The sequence below is a fragment of the Trachemys scripta genome, chromosome 3, assembly GCF_013100865.1.
Source record: "Trachemys scripta elegans isolate TJP31775 chromosome 3, CAS_Tse_1.0, whole genome shotgun sequence".
Taxonomy (NCBI): Eukaryota; Metazoa; Chordata; order Testudines; family Emydidae; genus Trachemys; species Trachemys scripta.
Genome location: NC_048300.1, coordinates 198,983,773 through 199,004,429, shown reverse-complemented (window position 1 = coordinate 199,004,429; position 20,657 = coordinate 198,983,773). Strand labels below are relative to the sequence as shown.

At 51.8% G+C, this 20,657-nt stretch overlaps 1 protein-coding gene across 1 annotated transcript in view; it reads right to left on the bottom strand.

The window, feature by feature from the left end:
• The window catches only part of OTOF (otoferlin), a gene marked incomplete at its 3' end in the record, with an annotated part of 165,587 nt that overhangs the window by 59,828 nt on the left and 85,102 nt on the right, over positions 1–20,657 (bottom strand). The window contains 2 exon segments of the mRNA XM_034766932.1: positions 9,375–9,586; positions 16,792–16,891. Of these exon segments, the coding sequence (XP_034622823.1) occupies positions 9,375–9,586; positions 16,792–16,891 (312 nt within the window).

Genomic DNA, 20,657 nt, shown 5'->3' with positions numbered 1-20,657 from the left:
AGAAGAGAAGAGAAGAGAAGAGAAGAGAAGAGAAGAGAAGAGAAGAGAAGAGAAGAGAATACAGCAGCCCTTTGGCCAGGCAGGTCTCTGCCCTGACATCCAAAGCCCTTCACAGGCTTGGCTTGTGCTACCCAGGAGATGCCTTTCCCTCTGCCACCAGGACCTCCTACAACAGCTCCCTTCCCCTGGGACACCGAACCTATCGACCACTGGGGGAGGCTCCCGAGGGCAGGAGACAGGAACTTTCACAGGGGCTGGCCCAAGCCTGTGGAACTCACTGCCACAAGTGATAATGACGACCCCGGGCGTCTGTGTATTGAGAGCGAAATGCAGCGCCGTTTTGCACGGAGGCAGCAGCGTCTCTGAAATGAACTGGCTCGTTCTGGCTTATTGCCGGGAGCCTTGTTTTTCAATACGCCATTTGTCTCTGAGTCATTAGTGATGGTGAACCGACTTCCGAGCGTTGGAAATGCCTCCGGCCCCTTCTGTCCATTTCCTTGATGGATTATTTCCTTCTGACTCCCAGGACCAGGCGTAGGAGATAGTGATGGGGCTGGGAGGGGTGAGAGACAATCCTGGAGGTGAGGGGGCCCTTTCCCCTCAGGGAGGGACTTGGTGAACACTTACGCAGCACCTTCTGGCATATAGACAGGCTGCCACGCAGGCACGAATCTCTCCTTCGTGGGGCTGTATTCGTCCTGCCAACGTGTGCACTTGGCTTGTGTTTAGCTGGCATGATGCTTCAGCCAAAGACTGGTCCCCAGGCAACACGCTGGCAAAGGGTGTGTATGTACCATGCCCCCCTGTACGGGCTGGCCCACTACAGGATAATGGCTTACTACTGCTACCTTTTGAATAGAGAGAGCCGCCCGCAGGAGCCAGCAGGGATCTCTGTAACCTTGTCTGAGAGGGATGTCTGCCTACTGAACTACGCACATTTACACAGGACAAAGCCAGTCAAAGCGCTGAGCCCATATGCCCCCAGCCCGGCCATGAGAGAGGGAAAGAACGAGCCACTCAGAAACAAACATCACTTCATTTCTGCTTCAAGATCTGCTGATGGAGCTAGATCTGGGCCCTTAGCATAAGCCATTGTCCTGGGCTTCCTGTCTAAGGTACTTATCACAGTACCTGAGCATCTCACAGTCTTTAATGTATTCATACCTACAGCCCCCCCCCGTGACACAGGGCAGTGCTATGATCCCCACGGTACAGATGGGAAACTGAGGCACAGAGACTTACAAAGGGAGTCTGTGGCAGGACAGGGTCTTGAACCCCAGGGGCGTAAGCTGTAGGTTACCACCCTAACTGCCGGACCATCCTTCCTCTCCCCAGAACGTGCGTCTCAGCTTGCCTTCTCGGCTGACATCCAGTTAACCGGGCTGTCACCACGCTTCCCTGCTGGACCCGTCTCTCTGGAATATCCGACTGCGGCCAGGCCTCCCTGATGGTTTGCCCAGGGTGCAAACTGATTCCAATACAGCCCCGAGTGAGCGGCAGAGCCCTGCTTATAAACAACTTGTCTTCCCCTTCCCTGATGGACGGTTCACATATGGGGCTGACTCCAACCAATTCACAGCAGCTTGTGAGCCCAGAGCATGCATGAAGCAGGCGCTAATCAGTTCTGACTTAATCCATGCAGCTAACGGGGCAGGACACGCATGTTGGGAAAGCCAGTGACCCTACGAGGCAGGACGGCCCGTGACTGGACAAGAACTTGCGGGATGTGCGGAGCGATTTATAAATACTTTTCCTTTTGGGGTCTGTTTATTTTTCCCCAACAGGATAGGAAATCAGCTGATTAATGACATGTCTTCCCAATGATCTGAGACAAGAAGTAAGTGGCTTTTTAATGATGTCTGCAGACAACAGTAAGGGCTTGATCCAAAACCACGGAGTCAAGAGGAACTTCCGCACTCACTTAGTGGGCTTTGGATCAGGCCCGTGACTGGGAGCTGCAGCGAATAAACCCGCTAGGACAGAGACAGGACGTGGAAGGATCTGGAGGGATTGGAAACACGGACAGAAAGTGACGAAATGGGATTCAAGCCAAGGGCCTGGGGGAAGAACTATCTGAGCCCCAGAGATCCCGTGGGGATGGGGAAGCAGCTGCTGTCTTCCTGCCTCTGCTGGACTCCCCCAGCGGGCTGCCTCTGCTCTGCTGCATCCAGGTGAAGGTGGGTCTCCCAACCCTGACTGCCCAGCCGGATGCCCCTGGGGCCTGATTTCCAGAGGGGCGGAGCTCCGGCAGCCCCAACAGACCCCACTGGAAGTGCAACGCCTCTGGCCATCACGCTCAAGGTGTGTCCAGGGGGGTGCCCAGGCACCGAGCCTCCCAGAATCACTAGCCGCCTTTGAAAAGTCCGGCCTAAACATCTCCCGCTGGCCTTGGAGACTCTGCACAGCTGCCCGAGCCGAACGTCCCTTCCTCTGCCATGTCACCTTCCGGCCCCACTGCTGACACCAGCTGCAATAACCTGGTTGGCCGCCTAGCTCATAACGTAGCCCACGCCACTCCCTGCGCATGGAATAACCCGCCTGAGCTGGCGCCTCAGAACCCTTCCTTAAGAGCCACTTCTCCCATCAGCCCCCACAAGAAGCAAGTTGACCTTCACTTGGGTCATTTCAAATGAGACAGTCAGGACCCGTGCGGCTCTGGGCTGGGGAAGTGGGGGGATGGGGATGGGTTAGATGGCTTCACAGGTCCTTTTGTCTCATGGTTATAAAAATGCTAAAAAGGAGACAGTCAGCAATTTGTCAGTAGCAGTGGCTGGGACACTTTTGTGTGTTTATGTCGGATTTTGGGAGCAAGTTGTTTTTAAGCGAGATGAAACTAGGGGGTCCGCAAGACAAATCCGCCTCCTGAAAGGGGGACAGTCGTTTGGAAAGGTTCCGAACCGCTGCCTTAGCTAGACAGCAAATGGAGACATGGAAGCACGGAGTAAACATGGAGCTTAAAACATCCGCTGGATGGGAAAGAGGAGGCGATCGTGTGACAGATGGGTTCCTATAGACGAACCACATTGCACCTGGGAGTGCTGCTAGAATCTGAACTAGAGCATTGCAGGCCGTGTGCATGACCAGGAAACCTCTCCCCCGTATGTCCCCCAGAGGGAATATACAGCGGAGAGTGCAGCCCTTTACCCACAGGCCAGGTGCTGCGTGGGGGGCAGGCTTCCGCCATGCGGTCTTGCCACGTGCTCCACCAGAGAGCCAGTGGGACCGCCCACATCCGACGGGGAGCTCAGCGGGTGACTCATTCAGCCCCGGGCCTCTTTGCGGAAGGGGGCACTGATGGTGGTGACTGGAGAGCGGGCGTCCCCCTCAATAGCCGGGCTGAGCCCTCCAGCTCTTTCACACGGGCCACCCCACAGAAGAGCGTTTGGTCACCCCTGGTCTGGCTACACTGGGACCAGTGTCAGAAGGGTAGATGGATCTACAGTCCCGGAGACGCCCCCCCCGAACTCCTGTTAGAATAGAGCGGCTCCATCAGGGCCGCGTCCCCAACTGGTGCTGGACGTGGGGGGCAGGCGAGTGGGGAAAGCCCCAGACTTTGTGACAGGACACACCATGCACAGCACAGCACCGCACAGCACACTGCAACCTGACGGCCCAGGCCCGGCCTGGCCTGATACCTCGTGTTGAGGGAGCCCTGGCTCAGGGTGTCGGCCTCGCCCAGGAGTTCGTCCTCGCTGTGATAATACATGTCGTCCTCTTCAGACCTGGGAGCAGCAACGCGGCGCATGTCGGCCTGCTGCTTGCAATCCTCGGCTCAGCCAGTGAGGGCAGCAGGCCCACGGGGCGCCGGGGTCATTGGTAATAACGCAGCCGCTGGGTTGCCGGGGTGCAGGTGGACCAGGGCAGGGCAGGGTCAGCCTGCAAACCCTCAGCATGGACGGCTGCTGGATACTGCTTGCTTTGGTGCAATTCCCGAATCTCAGCCGCGAGGGGCTGCGGTGGGTGAGACCCCGGCCCCACTGAAGTCAGTGGGAGTTTGGCTGCTGATTTCAATGGCGCTTTACCATTCACGCAGGCTGCTGCCGTGCCATCCTCTGACCCCAAAGACTTTTCAGACTCTGTGTACAGGGACCAGCATTGAAATGCAGCCACTTCTGGGGTGGCACGTGGCCGCTGGTTAGCAGTGAGCATGGAGCAATGCTGCAGGGCCAGAGCGAGTTAAGGGAGACGGGACAGAATTATCCATGTCTGATTTGCTCAGGACAGCCGGCCTAACACCTCCCATCTTAGGGAAAGTGCCACAGTTGGTAGTTTGCCACCTTGTCATTATTTCTTTGTTCCTTAACAAACCCAGGGAAAGCCCAGCACCTCTCCTGCATTAGCTGTGATCATGAACAAACAGGAGGGTGCTACAATACTCCTGTTTCATGCACAGGGCCGGGGCCCGACCCTGAGGGGCCCCGGGCATCAGCAGCTCCCCAGGACTCAGCCCCCCTGAGCAACAAGGCCCACGCAGCAGGTTGGTCACTGCAGGGCATTTTAGTGATCTCTGAATGGGGGTAACTGAACACACCCTTTATGGGGCCATTGTACGAGACTTAGGAACTGTCTGAGCAGAGACTGACTCCCCCATCCACTAGGGGGCACTGACGTTTTGAGCAGTACATGCTACAGGTCAGCAGCCCTGCATCCTAATGGTGCTAACACCGGGTACTAGAGTGCAGTTTAGCCTCCGAATCCCACAGCTCCGACTCAGGCACTAGCTCGGCTGTTAACTTTGTGTCTGACTCCGATCGACTGCACACAGCGTCTGTCACCCTGAACAAATGCATTCAGCCCCACCAAAATGCAGCCAGCTCTGGGGTGGAGCCAAATGACACACAGCAACAATATACAACACTGAGGAAAGAAGAGAAATTTGGACCCAGGGCATGGCTCCTTCTCTGGCATCTTTACAGTCCATATGGAGCAGATTGGACGTTGATTTAGAAGCTCTCATCTGAACAGCTGATCTATTGTAAGCTACATGGCTCTGCGCGTACCTATGCCAGAAGGATGGAAATGTGTGTTGATTGTTCCAGGATTTGAACCTGCTTTTGTAGAGATTATAAATCCCCCCGGCTACTAAACCCCCAGCTACTGTTACACAATGTGCATACTTGACAAACAGCAGTGCTAGCTCTCTTTTAAATCCATTAGCATCTTCCCCGTCCAAAAAATGTGCAGCGTACTGAGCTGGGAAACTGATTGATTGTTTCAATTAGACTGGAAATCCACAGGACACAGCCCAATTCACAGAGCAAATGAGCTGCTTGCCAGAGCATTTCTGAGCCTCTGGGAGCATCCTTCCTCAGCATTCTGCTCGGAGGAAAGGACAATCTCCTCCTTAAGTGGCCACGTAGGAGACAAATCTCTAGAGAAAAACGAGACAGCTAAGTACAGAGAGTGTGGATGGGTCTGTGAGCGACGTGGCAGACACCCGGCCGGCCCTTTGCTGCAAAACTGGAACGATTTTAAAATGCCTTTGCGGAAAAGAAGACGGCTCTAAATCCTACACACCAGATCTATTTCTAAGGCACGTGATTGGCCACTGCAAAGCTAGCGTCTCGCCCGTCTCGCTTGGGACAGGCACTGCGTCGCTCTGGATCTACCCTGCACAGTGCCACATTCAGTGAGGGCCCTTAAGAACGATCGTATGATAGAGCAGGGAAGAGCCCCTGCCCGCCCGCCCGCCTGCATGGGAGCAGGGGCAAGAGAGCAGATCCTAGCTTGGAGGTCTGAAAGCTGTTTCCCTCAGGTCCCAAACAGGGCTGGGTCCACACTGGGTGACCCCATTAGTTTCCCTGGAGCTGCCACGGGATGAGGTAGAAATACCGCAGTGGTGACCCAAGCCCTGCTATTTTCAATCTATTCCGGTCCGGTCAGCGCTCCGGGCCACCTTAAGGTGGGAGTCACTGATCAGCACCTCCAGAAATAGACAGCTCATACAAACGCCCTGGGCCTGCTCCTGCTCTCAGATGCGCCAGTGTAAACCAGAATCAGGCCCGACGGCGCTAGCCCCTCTGGCTGTGCGTAACTTGCCTTCGGCCGGTGTGTAAAATGGGTGCAATCCGCACCCAGGCGTTATTCCACAGAGGCAGAACCCGGCGCTGCTGCGGCAGCTGCCATTGACTTGGCTGCATCTGGCTCCAGGAGGGGACTGGGACCCTGGGTCTGGCTGACTGGCGCTGATCCTGGTCTCAGCCACTGGACGTTCAGCACCACTCAGTGGAAGTCGGTGGAGCCGCTCCAGGATTCCGGTGGTGTGAACGAGAACAGGAGCATCAGCTTCCCCCATCCTCTGCCTCGAGAATTCACCCTCCACGGCCCATTCAGCTCCAGCCTCTCTGCTGAGCCTGACAGCCTGAGGGTCCCTGTTAGTGCCAGCTGCTTGGGCGGGTGGGTTCGGGTCATGAGAATGAGGAGCTCCGTGTTCTCTTTTACCCCCATAAAGCAGCCAAAAAGGGCACAGACCCCTAGTTTCTCTTTCCAGATCGCCTTGAACTTTTATTCTCCCTCAGCGATTTCCACAGCTGGTTTCCAAAGCCAGGCAGGCCGTTTCTCTCTCTATGCCAGCCTTACGCACTCCACTAAGTGACTGGGAAATTAGCTCCCATCCTTCCTGCTTCTGGCCTCACCGCCAGCCCAGCTGGGTTCATTGCCGATACGCACGGCAGAGCTGGGTGTGGTTCTGCAAGGCTCCCTTTGGGGATGGCTTGGCTTGGGCCCCCCCTAGAGCCAGGTGAAACTTTTGGATCAAAACTTGGGGACCTTGAGACATTTCGTCAATTTGTGGTTATGTTGCTGAACTGTTTCAGCTGAAAAAACCCTAAAAAAGTCCCGAAAAAAATGGAAACTTGTCAATTTTTCAATTCAAAATGACTTTTGGCTTTGGCATTTCCTTTCATTTTTAATTTTAAAAAATGTCAAATGTGAAGAAATGCTCCTAGTCCCAATGCAGCCTTTTGTTCGACCCAAAGTGATTTTGTTTTTACTCTTCAATTTGTTGAAAATTTCTAAAAATTTCCCTTTCTGTTCCACCTGCAACAATTCTCCGTCCACCACCCAATTGTTCGGAAATGCCAACAAACTGAAAAATCTGTTCTTCACCCCGCGCTAAGTCTTGCTGCCAGCTTCCCACACAGGGTTACTTAGACAGGATTAATTCTGCCTCTGCTCTTTAACCTTCCCTTGTGAGCACCCTCTACCCATCGTGCATGCGTGAACCCAGGCAGTGATCCCCTGTCCCTCCGCACACTTGCAAACTCAGGTGTTCATGCCTTTGCCCCCAACCCTGTGAGCCTCAAATTCACGTATCATTTCATCTTCATGCCCATGTGCATAGGCCTGACTCCCATGCAAACTGGCTGGGACAGCTAGTCACTGGGGTGAACAGTGCAGGGTGCTTTGTAACGGTCTCTGTGAGCGGCCGCCCCAGGGATGCGGAGTCGGCAGGAGTCAGATTAGAGCAAAACAAAACAGCAAACAAACTCTGGGCAAGAGCTTAATGGGGATTTGACTGGGTACAGAGCAAACTCCGTTCCAAAGCAGACTGCACTTCTGCCCGCGCAGCTCCTCCTTCCTGGCTGGCCAGCTAAGCAAGAAGCTATTCCGAGCACATGCAGTGGATCAGGAGGAAGAATTTCTGGCACTGGTGCAGAATGGTTCAGGGAGACTAAGGAGCAATTGTACAGGAATAAATCTACAGCTCTGTAAGTGGAACATGCTCATAAAGCGTGTTGGGTCCCGCTCTAGTGACACGGCCTCGGAGCGGCTAGCGGCCGACTGCTGATGCCCATTGCAGGAGTTACTCCTTCAGCTCTGGGGTAGAGGCCAGTGCTGTGGTATGGAAAGTTCTGAGTTCAAATCCTGTTGAGGATCTATGAGAGGGGACAGGCCAGGAAAACTGCATGGTTACCACTAGGTCACATATAACTGCTAATTGGAACATCACAGTATCTAGCGGGGATAGAACTCGGCTCCTTCTGTTCCAAAAGCCCAGGCCATTGGGGGAGGGGGGCATTACAGTCTTGTCAGAAAAACAAAGCCCCACCTGCTCAGGGGGCACATTCAAAAGTGCAAGAGTTTGTCCTACATCCTGGACCAAAATATCCCCTTTGATCGGTCTAGCTAGGTGCTTACATCACATCCATCACCTCACTGTGATAGACGAGCATCTGTTTTGCTGTGCACTTGTCAGCTGAGCTGCCACCCCCAACCCAGACACAGCTGCATGTCAGTGGTGCTGTAGCCGAGCTGCCAGATCCCACCCCAGAGGTGGCTGCATGTTAGCGGTGCTATAACCCAGCTGCCAGATTCCACCCCAGAGGTGGCTCCACACCAGGGCCCAGGAACTGGGATGACTGGTCTCTAGGAAATCACCAGCTACTTTGGCCCAGCGACGACCGACATTTCCAATTCATTCCGAACCGATTCTCAGTGAACTGTCGGAGCTGCTCTCCTGATGGCTGCTGAACGCCTCCTGTGTGCCCGTGTCTGCAGGGGACAGACCTCACCCCCCAGCTACACGTAAACCAGCGTTGCAGGCCTCACCTGGAAACCCAGGGAGCAGGCAGTGTAAACATCTTACCCTAGAGCAAGCTGCTGATCGCTGCTTCTCCTCCCGTCCTTAAACCACACCCAGCACCCTGGTTATGTTCCTGGGGTGCTATAACACAGCTGCATTTGCCAACAGTTCCCACCCGGTGGCAGCGAATATCACCACAACTTTCCCTTCTACTTAGCCCTGTAGTTACAGTATGTTAGAAGCGCAGTATCTATTGACAATGTTGTGTCCCCCCCGTAATTAGCCTGTAACCAATGTCTCTGTCAGGGGCCATCTCTCAATGCGCATGGGCAGTGTCTGGCACGGAAGCAGACTGGACAATGTGTCTTATTCCAAGGGGCGGGGCCTTAGTCTCAGGGGCGGTGCTTAGCTTCTGAACGGGAGGCACGGCCCCCAGGGAGGCAGGAATCCCAGAGTGGGTCTGTCAGGCTAATTTTCTCCCGTGTCTTACAGCCTTTTTTTTTTGGCCTGAGTTTGGAGGCAGAGGAGAAGCAGCTGCAGCCGTGTCCCGCCACGCGCCCACCTGCGCATCGACCTGTTTAAAATGGACAGGGCGGATACGCCGCTGGAAATGCAAATCCAGCCACAATGTGGAGGTGAGACGCATCTGCGCTACCTCGTACATCGATCGCCCTTTGCTGCAGTGTCACATGAAGATGGTGGCACTATGAACAAGGACAAACAGGGCCTTGTATCCCCCCTCCGGAGCCATATTGAGGAGGGCACATTGCCGCTGCATGCTCATGCCAAGAATTCTGCCCACACCGGGCAGTGCCGGGGAATCGAGTTGGTGCCATGGGTGGAACGTTACCTCCTGAAGTTCCTCTCTGCTGGTTTCAGGCTGGGGTTGGATTTGCCAGGAGACACCGCAGAGCCCTGCCGGTGCCCGGGGAGCAGGCTTTCTGTCTCCAAGGGGCCTTCGCCCTCCGACCGGGAGTTAGGACTCTCCAGAAATTCCCCATCATTCCAGGCGCCCACGGTGCCGTCCATGGCCTGGTACCTGATCTCTATGGAGACGCTGGTCTGGAACACAAACCAAACACACACTCAGTGAGTGAGGCCAGTGCGCGAGTGGGCCGGTAAGAAGATTTATTCCTAAATACTAAGGCCAGAAGAGACCAATAGATCATCTGACTTGACCTCCCGTGTAACGCAGGCCAGAGAAATGTCACCCACTGAAGCCTGCCTTGAGTCCTCCACCGGGCGTTTGGCTAAATCAGTGATACGCAGACCGAGGCGCTCTAGCCGCAAGTGGCTCTTTAATGTGTCTCCGGCCACTCTTTGCAGCACATGATATTAACACACGTGTGATTTCATTATTAACCGATCTAAGCTATTAACCAATCAGGAGGCTTTCACTAGGTTATTAACCAATTAAATTGTTAACTTGCACTAGGTTATTAATTTATTTGCTATGAGAATAATATATATATATATATATATATATATATGGACGGTGGGTGAACCCCACCTTTGGGGAGGCTAGCCCACGGCCCTGCCCCTTCTGCCTGAGGCCCTGCCCCCCATCTGCAAGTGCCCCATTCAAAGCTGAGCCCCTGCCAGCTTCAGGGGAGAAGAGGAGCGAGGATGGGGCCTTGGGGCAGAGCATGGGCGGGGCCACGGCCTGGGTTAGGGGAGGCATAACCACCCCTGGCCATGGATATTCACTGCCCATGTTATAAACTAAATATCTCCCCTGTCATACTAGTCACATATGACGATGTGGTACTGTGCTATAATAAATGAAGCAATGAATTCACACTCCTGGGGCTCTTCTGGGTAACACTGGTCTCTAATTTGGCTCCTGAAACACAGAGGTCTGAGTATCACTGGGCTAAAGCTTCTTCCAGACTGACAGCCAGTCTGGCTTCAAAAAATTGGAGAATCCACCATTTCCCTCGGTCGTTTGCTCTGATGGTTAATCACCCACCTTGGTAAAACTTGGTGCCTTATTTTTCATTTGAATTTGCCTGGCTTCAGCATCCAGCCATTGGTTCTTGTTCTGCCCTTATTCTGCTAGACTAAAGAGTCCTTTAGTACCTGGTATTCTCCCCTCGAAGGTGCTTTTACCTGTAATCAAGTCACCTCTCAATCTTTTTTTGAAAAGCTGAAGAGATTGAGCTCCTTAAGTCTCTCACCGTATGGCATTTTCTCCTGCCATTCAGTCATTTCTGTGGGTCCTTTCTGCACCCTCTCCAGTTTTTCAATGGCCAGTTTAAAATGGCCACCAAAACACGATGTATTATTCCAGTATTGGTCTCACCAATGCTGTCGACAGAGGTCAAAATCCCCTCCCTGCTGCTACTGAGTACTCCCAGGTTTAGAAGCATAGAATCATAGAAGATTAAGGTTGGAAGAGACTTCAGGAGGTATCTAGTCCAACCCCCTGCTCAAAGCAGGACCAGAAGTGATGTGAAGGAAGATGTCCCTTTTGAAATTCTTGGAAGATGCCACAAGCAGGAGAGGCTCGTAGGATCGCATTGACCCTTCTTTGTCACTGCATCACGCCCCTGATTTCTGTTTGAGCTGCAGCATTGTCAGTCATGATTTAAGTATCAGGGGGTAGCCGTGTTAGTCTGTAGCTACAAAAACAACAAGGAGTCTGGTGGCACCTTAAAGACTAACAGATTTATTTGGGCATAAGCTTTCGTGGATAAAAACCTCACTTCTTCAGATGCATAGAGTAAAAGTTACAGCTGCAGGCATTATATACTGACACGTGGAGAGCAGGGAGTTACTTCGCAAGTGGAGAACCAGTGTTGACAGGGCCAATTCAATCAGGGTGGATGTAGTCCACTCCCAATAATGGATGAGGAGGTGTCAATTCCAGGAGAGGAAAAGCTGCTTCTGTAATGAGCCAGCCAGTCCCAGTCCCTATTCAAGCCCAGATTAACGGTATAGAATTTGCAAATGAATTTTAGTTCTGCTGTTTCTCTTTGAAGTCTGTTTCTGAAGTTTTTTTTGTTCAGTGATAGTGACTTTTAAATCTGTAATAGAATGATCAGGGAGATTGAAGTGTTCACTTACTGGCTTATGTATGTTACCATTCCTGATGTCCGATTTGTGTCCATTTATTCTTTGCGGTGGGACTGTCCGGTTTGGCCAATGTACATGGCAGAGGGGCATTGCTGGCACATGATGGCATATATAGTATTAGTGGATGTGCAGGTGAATGAGCCCTTGATGGTGTGGCTGATGTGGTTGGGTCCTCTGATGGTGTCGCCAGAGTAGATATGGGGACAGAGTAGGCAACGAGGTTTACTACAGGGATTGGTTCCTGGGTTGGTGTTTCTGTGGTGCGGTGTGTAGTTGCTGGTGAGTATTTGCTTCAGGTTGGGGGGTTGTCTGTAAGCAAGGACTGGCCTGCCTCCCAAGGTCTGTGAGAGTGAGGGATCATTTTCCAGGATAGGTTGTAGATCGTGGATAATGCGCTGGGGAGGTTTTAGCTGGGGGCTGTATGTGATGGCCAGTGGTGTTCTGTTATTGTCCTTGTTGGGCCTGTCTTGTAGTAGGTGATTTCTGGGCATCCGTCTTGCTCTGTCAATCTGTTTCCTCACTTCCCCAGGTGGGTATTGTAGTTTTACGAATGCTTGATAAAGATCTTGTAGGTGTTTGTCTCTGTCTGAGACAAACACCTACAGCTTTTCCTCTCCTGGAATTGACACTCCTCATCTATTATTGGGAGTGGACTACATCCACCCTGATTGAATTGGCCTTGTCAACACTAGTTCTCCACTTGCAAAGTAACTCCCTGCTCTCCATGTGTCAGTATATAATGCCTGCATCTGTAACTTTCACTCTGTGCATCCGAAGAAGTGAGGTTTTTACCCACGAAAGCTTATGCCCAAATAAATCTGTTAGTCTTTAAGGTGCCACCAGACTCCTTGTTAGTCATGATTTAGAGATTGCAAGTGATCAAGTGATGCAGAAGTCACCAGGATGCAAAGATGCGGACTTTGCTTCCCACCAGCAGACCTCAGAGCATTTGACAAACCCTCACTTAATTCCTATCATTATGGTCAAAAGGTTTTGGCCAAAAATGATATTTTTGTAGGAAAATCGATGTTGTTATCTAACTGGAACTTTCTGTGGGAAATACCCATTTATGATCAAATCGTAGGGGTTTTGTTATAAAAGCGAAAAGTTGAAAAATGTAGCCAAAAAGCAGAAAAAAATGAATTGTCTATATTTTTCAGGGATCTACTCACAGCTCCTCGGGGAGATGGCTGAGTGTCATTGTTAGAGCTAGTCCAAAAATGCTAATTATGTTCTGAAGGAAATTTAGGAAATTTTCAAGTTAAAAAAAATCCCTGCCCCTTTCTTTGGTTTGTTTTTCTATGAAAAAAATTTAAACTAAAACCTGGGGAAAAATTAGTTTTCAAAACGTGCTTTCAGTTAACAACATAAAAATTGGTTCTCGGTAAAATGTTTCCATTTTTGTAAACAAAAAAAAAAAACCCTCACAATTTTTTACCGATTTGTTTTTTCAGTGAACAGCTGGAAAAATTTGACCACCGTGAACATTTCATGTTGTTAAAAAGTCATTTTAAAAAAAATCAGTCACCTCCGATCATTATCCCATTTTATAGATGGGGACAGTGAGGCACAAAGCTGGGACATGACTTGTCCAAGGTCCCCCAGAGAGTCAGTGGCAGAGAACAGGTCTCCTGGCTCCCAGCCCGCTGCTCTGACTATGCTACTGTAACAGCTCTGTGTCCAATTCCCTCTGGTCCCCATATGGGACTGTCCAAAATTGCCGGTGACATGTTTCTATGACTGACACAGGAAACAGCATCTTTCAAAGCCTGGAGAAAATGGGTCTCGCTCCAGCTCTGGTGATTACGGGATCAGCTCTGAGAGGAGCTACTCAGTCCGGAGTTGTTCACAGGGCTTGCATCCCCGCTGCCTTATCCCTTGCAGAGCGCCATGGGATGTGTGCTTAGAGCAGCAGTTCTCAATCAGGGGCACGTGTACCCTGGTGGTAGGCAGAAGTCTTCCAGGGGGTAGATCAGTGTTTCTCACCCTAGCGGGGTCGTGGGACAGGTTTAGGGAGCTCGCAAGTGCAGGGCTGGCATTAGTGGGTGGCAAGCAGGGCAGTTGCCTGCGGCCCCATGCCACAGGGAACCCCGCAATGCTAAGTTACACGCTTCAGCCCCGGGCACCAGGACTCGGGCGTCACACGCCTGAAAGGGGTACAGTAGTCTGGAAAGGTTGAGAACCACCGGTTTGGAGAACCCAGCCTCTCCCCCTATTTAATACAGTCTCTGGAGCTGCAGCAAAGGGGGCGTTAGAAGGGGTTTTGAAAGAATTTACACTGCTAAATTGTCCTTTCTGTCATAAGAAGTTGCCATGGATACTGCATGGGAAAAGGCGAATCTAAAATCCTGCTTAAACTATATCCACCCACCAACCGCAAGCAAGTCCTGCGCAGCCCAGATGAACAGGACCTGAACACAGAGTTCAGACAGAGGCCGTCAGCACTTTAGGGACAATATATTCCAGGGATGTTCTAGTTATCCCAAAGCAAGCGGTATGAACCCAGGAATATGTAGATTAGCTATATATCAAATGTGTTTCTCTCACTCACGCGCGAACACACAGGATGCGACTCCAAGGACTTACTGAGGGACCTACGGGGGATCGAGATGCTTTTCACGCTATCGTTCTGTCTGCCAAACATTTATGCCAAATTCCCAGGAATGATAGTTTGATATTAGCGATGGGGCTTTATATGTTTTTTCTAAGAATGGCACAAACGTTGGCTCATTAATCTCCACAACAGCCCTGGGAGGCAGGGAAGTATTATTTTGTAGATGGGGAAACTGAGGCCTCGAGACCAGATGTGACTTGCCCTGGTCAGTCAGTCTGTCTGTAGCAGAGCCAGAGTTAGGTCACTTCTCCTCTTGGTCTGCAGTCCTGCACTGAGTCCTCTAGTTACAGATTCAGAGAGTTTACAGCCAGAAGGGACCAGTAGGTCCTCACAAGCCAGAGAGTTTCACCCAGGTACCCCACGCTGAGCCCAATGACTTGTGTGTGGCTAACACATCTTCCATAAAAACAAAGAGTCCGGTAGCACCTTAAAGATGAACAGATTTATTTGGGCATAAGCTTTCGTGGGTAAAAAACCCACTTCTTCAGATGCATGGAGTCAGTGAGGTTTTTTACCCATGAAAGCTTATGCCCAAATAAATCTGTTAGTCTTTAAGGTGCCACCGGACTCCTTATTGTTTTTGTGGATACAGACTAACACGGCTACGCCCTGATACTTGACATCTTCCATAGAGGCCTCCAATCTGGATCTGAAGACATCAAGCACTAGAGACACTCTGACTTCCCTTGGTAGTTTGTTCCAATAGCTAATAACCCTCCCTGTTAAAAATGTGTGCGGCAGTGCTCATTGGAATTTGTCTGGCTTTAACTTCTGGACGCTGTTTTTTTGTTCGTCTTTCTGCACCAGACTGAAGGATCCTTTAGTACCTGGTATTTCTTCTCCAGGAAGGTCCTTTTATATAGGCTTGGCAGAATTCAATTTTTTTTAAACAATTTCCATGGATAATATTGATGTTTATTTTTAAGCATTAAAATTGGTTTTAGTGATTTAAATTTTCACAGTTGTGCAAAATGGTGGGTTTTAAAGCATTTTTTCCTCTATTTTTATCAATTTAAGTTTTCACCGTTGCAGGAAATTAGAGGGCGGGGCAGACAATGTGGGAGATCAGACATGAATCATTTAATGACAGGAGACACTGAGCTTCAAAAAGTGAAAACTTTACAACCATTAAAAGATAAACAATTAAACATCACAGGTCAAAACGTACCAAGTAACTATCCTCCGATCAAACTAATAAGTCCTCAAGCAGCATTTTTCTTATGTTGCCTACCTGTCAGTGTTGAGTACGCTGGACGGAAATATTTCCCCCTGGGTGGGTGCGGGGATGGTGAAATCGACGTTATCGACATTTCCTAAGAAAAATCGAATGCTTCCCAACCTACTTACACACCGTGCTCAAGTCGCCTCTCCATCTTCCTTTTGGTGCCCAGACTGTGACCCAGTCCACGCTCTGCCCTGAGGCCCCACCCCCTCTCTGCCTCCTCCCCCAAGGCCCTGCCCTTGCTCCACCTCTTCCCCCTAAGCCCCCATGACCACCACACAGAGGAGTGGGCGGGTGGGTGGCCGGGCCTTGGGGGAAGAGGCGGAGAAGAGCGAGTGGCAGGGGGGTGAGGTGGAGAACAGTGGGAGGGGTCTCGGGGGAAGAGGCAGAGTCGGGGTGGGGCCATAGTCCACGTGCCAGTGGGCCCCCCCACACTTCTAGGGAGCTGCCAGCGCTCGTGTGTAAGCCTCCCCAAATGGAAGACTCCCGTGCCACCGATGCAGAAGTCGCTTAACTTCAAAGCGTGTCATGTAGCCTCATCCCAGCAGGGAACAGCTGTTGATTCCGTTTGACAAATGTATTTTAATAGTGCCAGGTTAAAAACACAAGGGCTGACCCAAAGGCAGTAGGAGTTTTTCCCACTGACTTCAGTGGGCTTTGGATCAGGCCCTAAGTCATTAAAACATGGTTTTCATACCTACATGGTATGGACCAGTGGGAAGTTTCATCATTGCTAAGGGCACACGGTCGACTGTAGAGCTGGGACAGAGTAGGGTCTACACGTCCTTATTCCCAGGCTTCTAGTCTGCCAGCAATGGTGTGTTCTGCTCTGCCTCTTTCTGGTAGCATGGTGCGCCAATGTGCATTTGACAGGCCACATTAGCTCCCTGCAGACCTATTCTGCCATTCCCTGTGGCAGCGTCGAGCTCGGGGCTCTGACAAAGCCACGGGACCAGGTTTTACGCATTGTCTGAAAGTACCTCAGAAATGGGGTATGTCTGCACTTCGAGCTGGGGTGTAATTCCTCTCGGTTTTCAGCTTGCTACCATGATCAGTGCTAGCACAGGTGTGTCTCCTCAAGCTGGGAATCCCACTGCCAGCTCAAGGTGCAGACACACATCCAGTGTTTCATACCTCTTGATCCTGGATGAGCCTTCACGAGAAATCAACAAGGATTGACGGGGAAAGGCTGCCACGGTTTGGAGATTCCGGTGCGTGGGTGGACACTAGAGGGCGACAGTCTCACGTGCACTCACGGAGCTCTGCCATGCCCCCCAGCAGGGGGCAGTGGTGCCCCCCGCGCACATTGCTGGAGGACAGAAAGGCAGAAAGCGGCCGCTGTTGTGTGTCACCTACCCGAATGGCGGAGTTATTGTCGTCTATTAAAGTGTCTGTCACCTCCAGCTGGCCTTCCTCCACCACCTTCTGCAGCACCATCCGGAACGTGCCGATGAGTCTAGGAAACAAACAGGAGAGGGCGTGAGGAACCACAGGCTGGCCCTAGAGAGAGGCGGTGAATCCCCGCCAGCCCAACGCGGCCATCGAAGGGAAGGGAACTCCCCTGCCCAGCTGCCATGGGAGCTGGGGGGAGGGGCGGTGTCTTTATCATCAGAGGCTTCACTTCCATTGCCACCTTGGTATATATTTGCTGAGCTCCACGGGAGACTTTCAAAAGGTGCAGGATCCATGGAGAGCCCAGCATGCTCCCTGCCGCCGGTGCTGTCCCCAGCCTGGCGCCCATGGCTGGGACACCCCATTACAGACACAAGCAGAAGGCACAGGGTGCTGGAAACCTCCCTGAAATTACCCAGGAAGGCAGGAGCTAGGAGGAAGCACGGCCTAGCGGCTAGCACAGGGTCCGAGGAGTTAGGGAACTGCCAGGAACAATCAGCCCTGTGAAGGGTTAAAAATCCATGTGCATTTTATATAACAACCTGGTATATGGATTGTGCCAGCTCTTTTCCAGACCCAAAGTCCAGAGTATGGTCAAGAGACCAGAGGTCTAGCAAATAGTGATCAGCTAAAAGAAAGCTGGGGTAAACAAATAATCCTGTTTTGCTAAAATAAAACTAGTCAGCAAATTGCCAGGGGTTGGAGCTAAGAACTAAATAATTGTGTCTTAGTCAAACTTGCAGATTGAACAAAGAATCTCTGTTCCTGTTGTGTTAGTTTCTTCTGTAGGGAGACATTCTTCCCACAGATCCAACCTTGAGTTTATGAAAAGTTGGCACATGTCAGTATAAGATATGGAATCCTCCCACGTCCCCTGCCCAGGGACCAATGCCTGCCTGAAGACACAGAGGAGACAATCTTTATTGCCATATACTTTCACTGTTTCTTTGTGTAGTAAGAGGAGGCCCTGAGATATAAACCTTGGTATCAGAGGCCCAGTGTGAGGCCTAAGGCCTGAACTAGAGTAATGGTCATGACTTCGCTAACATAAAGCAAAGTGAAGCTGTGAGCCAGAGGCAGGCCCTGCTCACAGAAGCTGGCAAGGAAAGGGCTGATGTTGCATAAATATATATTCACCTAGCAAAGTTAAAGTATGAACATGGTACCAAGACATACTATATGGGAACATTCCACAGATAACATGGAACAGGCCGACCCATCCCAATGACAGGGGCAAAAGGGTAAAATGATGGATAGAATTGTTTTGATCGAACCAACATGTACAAGGTGAGAGGCGGCACCTTACTGCGTAGAGGGGTTGCACCTCAGTACCTCAGGAGTGATGTATAACTTGTTTGTACCTGTGTATAAAAATGTATCCCTGGGGTGGTGTCTTTGTCCAGGCGAGGGGGCAGTGGAAAGTCCGGCCACTGACTGAGCTGAGTCCATTGCCAAGAGGCACTTTCTCGTAGTATGCCCGGTAGACTAAGTAATCTATGGGGAACTGCAATTGTGTCAGGGTTGCAATAAACCTGGCCGAGGTACCTTCGTACTTTACTAGACTCTGTGGTCATTGGGGGTTCTCTTCGGGTCTGCTGTGTCAGCTATCTGGAGAGCTGGGACAGCACACAGAGGGAACACACGCACGCAGCCGAGTGATATCAATATAGGAGAAAGCAGAGCACCACACCGGTAGCATCTGACACTTTGTTTTAACCCCCAGGAATTTATCTGCTGGACAACCAGAGGAGCTACCCATTCCTATGGACCCCAAATCAGAATTCGACATATCTATTTTATACTAATAACATTTTATCAAAGTATTAATTAAATGTTAATGTGCTAACTTGAGACCATGGGCGGAGACATTATGTAACCTGTTAACCATTGGCTAATGTGCCATCTTGTCTTGCTGCAAATCCTATCCCGGCGTGTGGAACTGCCTACCCCGTCACCTTCCCCCGCCCATGGAAAATCTATATATTCTATTGTAATCAATTGATTGACATGCGGGCAGGGGACTGGACTCGATGACCTCTCGAGGTCCCTTCCAGTCCTAGAATCTATGAATCTATGACAGTGTCTCTGAGCCTAATAAGCCAGGTGACACTCCGCCAGCGTTGTGTGAAATAAACTCCTATGCTTGACCTCTACATGGTGTGGATTTATGTCCTTCACCCTGGATTGGTCACCAGGGCTGGGGAGAGATGGGACCCGCTGGGACCGTTTTCCATCTCTCATTCCTATAGGCCCGTAGGAAACGTACTGGTGTATCTGAGCACCATCTAGTGGCTGAGCTCACAGAACGGCTCCAACTCCCGCTAGCGAAGGGAGCTCAAGCCGGAGCGGAGGCCTGAGGACCACGGCTCTCAGCCCAGCTCCCAGGTGCGTCATCTCGCTCCTCCTTTCCTCCGCGGTCGGCGGCACGGGGGTTCGCTGCAGCGTGCGGACGGGCTTGGACAGTCAACGCGCCCCCTGGAGTCAGTGGCCGCGGTGCAGAATTACATCCCGGCGGTCAGATGCTGTGGCAAACCGGCCCCTCGTCCTGCAGCGAGGCCCCTCGGCTCTGCAGTTTGGCAGCGCAGCAGCCTGGGACTCCGGCATCATTGGCAAGTAAATTAACCCACGGCCACATCTGTCAGATGACATGGGGAAACGAATACAACGCTCAGCGTCAAATCCCCCTGCGCTGTCTCAGCAGGAGTGGCAGAAGGTCCCTAAAAGTATGTGTGGGGCCACTGGTGCCCAAACTGTCCTCCCGTCCCCTCTTCTCCCTAAGCCCCCACCCCCACTCTGCCCCTGGCCCCTACGCCCTGCTCCCATGCCACCTCTTCCCCTCTAGACCCCGCCCCCTGCTTGCTCCTCTCTGCCCCTTCCCCCGTCGCTTGCCCTCACGTAAAAAGGGGGAAGGCCCAGTGCTCCCGCTTTTAAAAGTGGGCCAGCCACGGTGCCCTCACACTCCCTGCTCCGGTGCCCCTGTATCGGCATCGGTTCCGCTTATTTGATGCTGCTCCGTTTGACGCTGCTGCTTCCAGCTTTGCGTTTTTGGCCACCTACTCACCCCCCATGGGCCGCACAAAGAGGCCACGCGGGCCGCATGCAGCCCCTGGGCCGCAGGTTGTGCAGGCCTGCGCTACGCTCTCCCTTGCTCTCAGCTCGGCTCTGCAGAGCGGATAAAGACCCTCCTGCTATCCCAGAGCTACAGACAATGTATTTGGAGGGCTTGTCAGAAATAATTGCACAGAGCTCGGCTAGCTGGGGCCGGTGAGAACACTGCCATTAATTACAATCTCTTCCTTGTGAGCCTCGGGGCATCGTTCAGTGGCAGGGCAGTGATCTGTCACCATTGTTTCACAGAGGAAGGAGAATAGCTCATTGGGCTTCAGATTGGTCCCCACACTGGCTAGCTAATGTATTTACCTGGTCCCTTGCACCATAGTATCTGAGACCTGACAGTCTCCACTGTATTTATCCTCACGACACCCTTGTGAGGCACAGTGGGGCTGTTACCCCGCTGTCCAGATGGGAAACTGAGGCAGAGAGAGACTAAGGTTATGTCGACACTGCAAAAAAAGAAAAATCCCTGGCAGCAGTGAGTCAGGGTCTACAGACTCAGGCTAGTGCTACGGCGCTAAAAACAGCAGTGTGGGCGTTCCCACGCGGGCTGGAGCTCGGGCCCTGAGCTCCACCCTCCTCGCTGGGCACATCGCACAGCTGTTTTAGCACCATAGTGCAGGACTGTAGATCTGGGCTCTCCGACTCGCTGTCACGGGGGTTTTTCGCAGCGGAGACAGACCCTGCATGTCTTGGCTGTGGTCGCTCAGGGAACG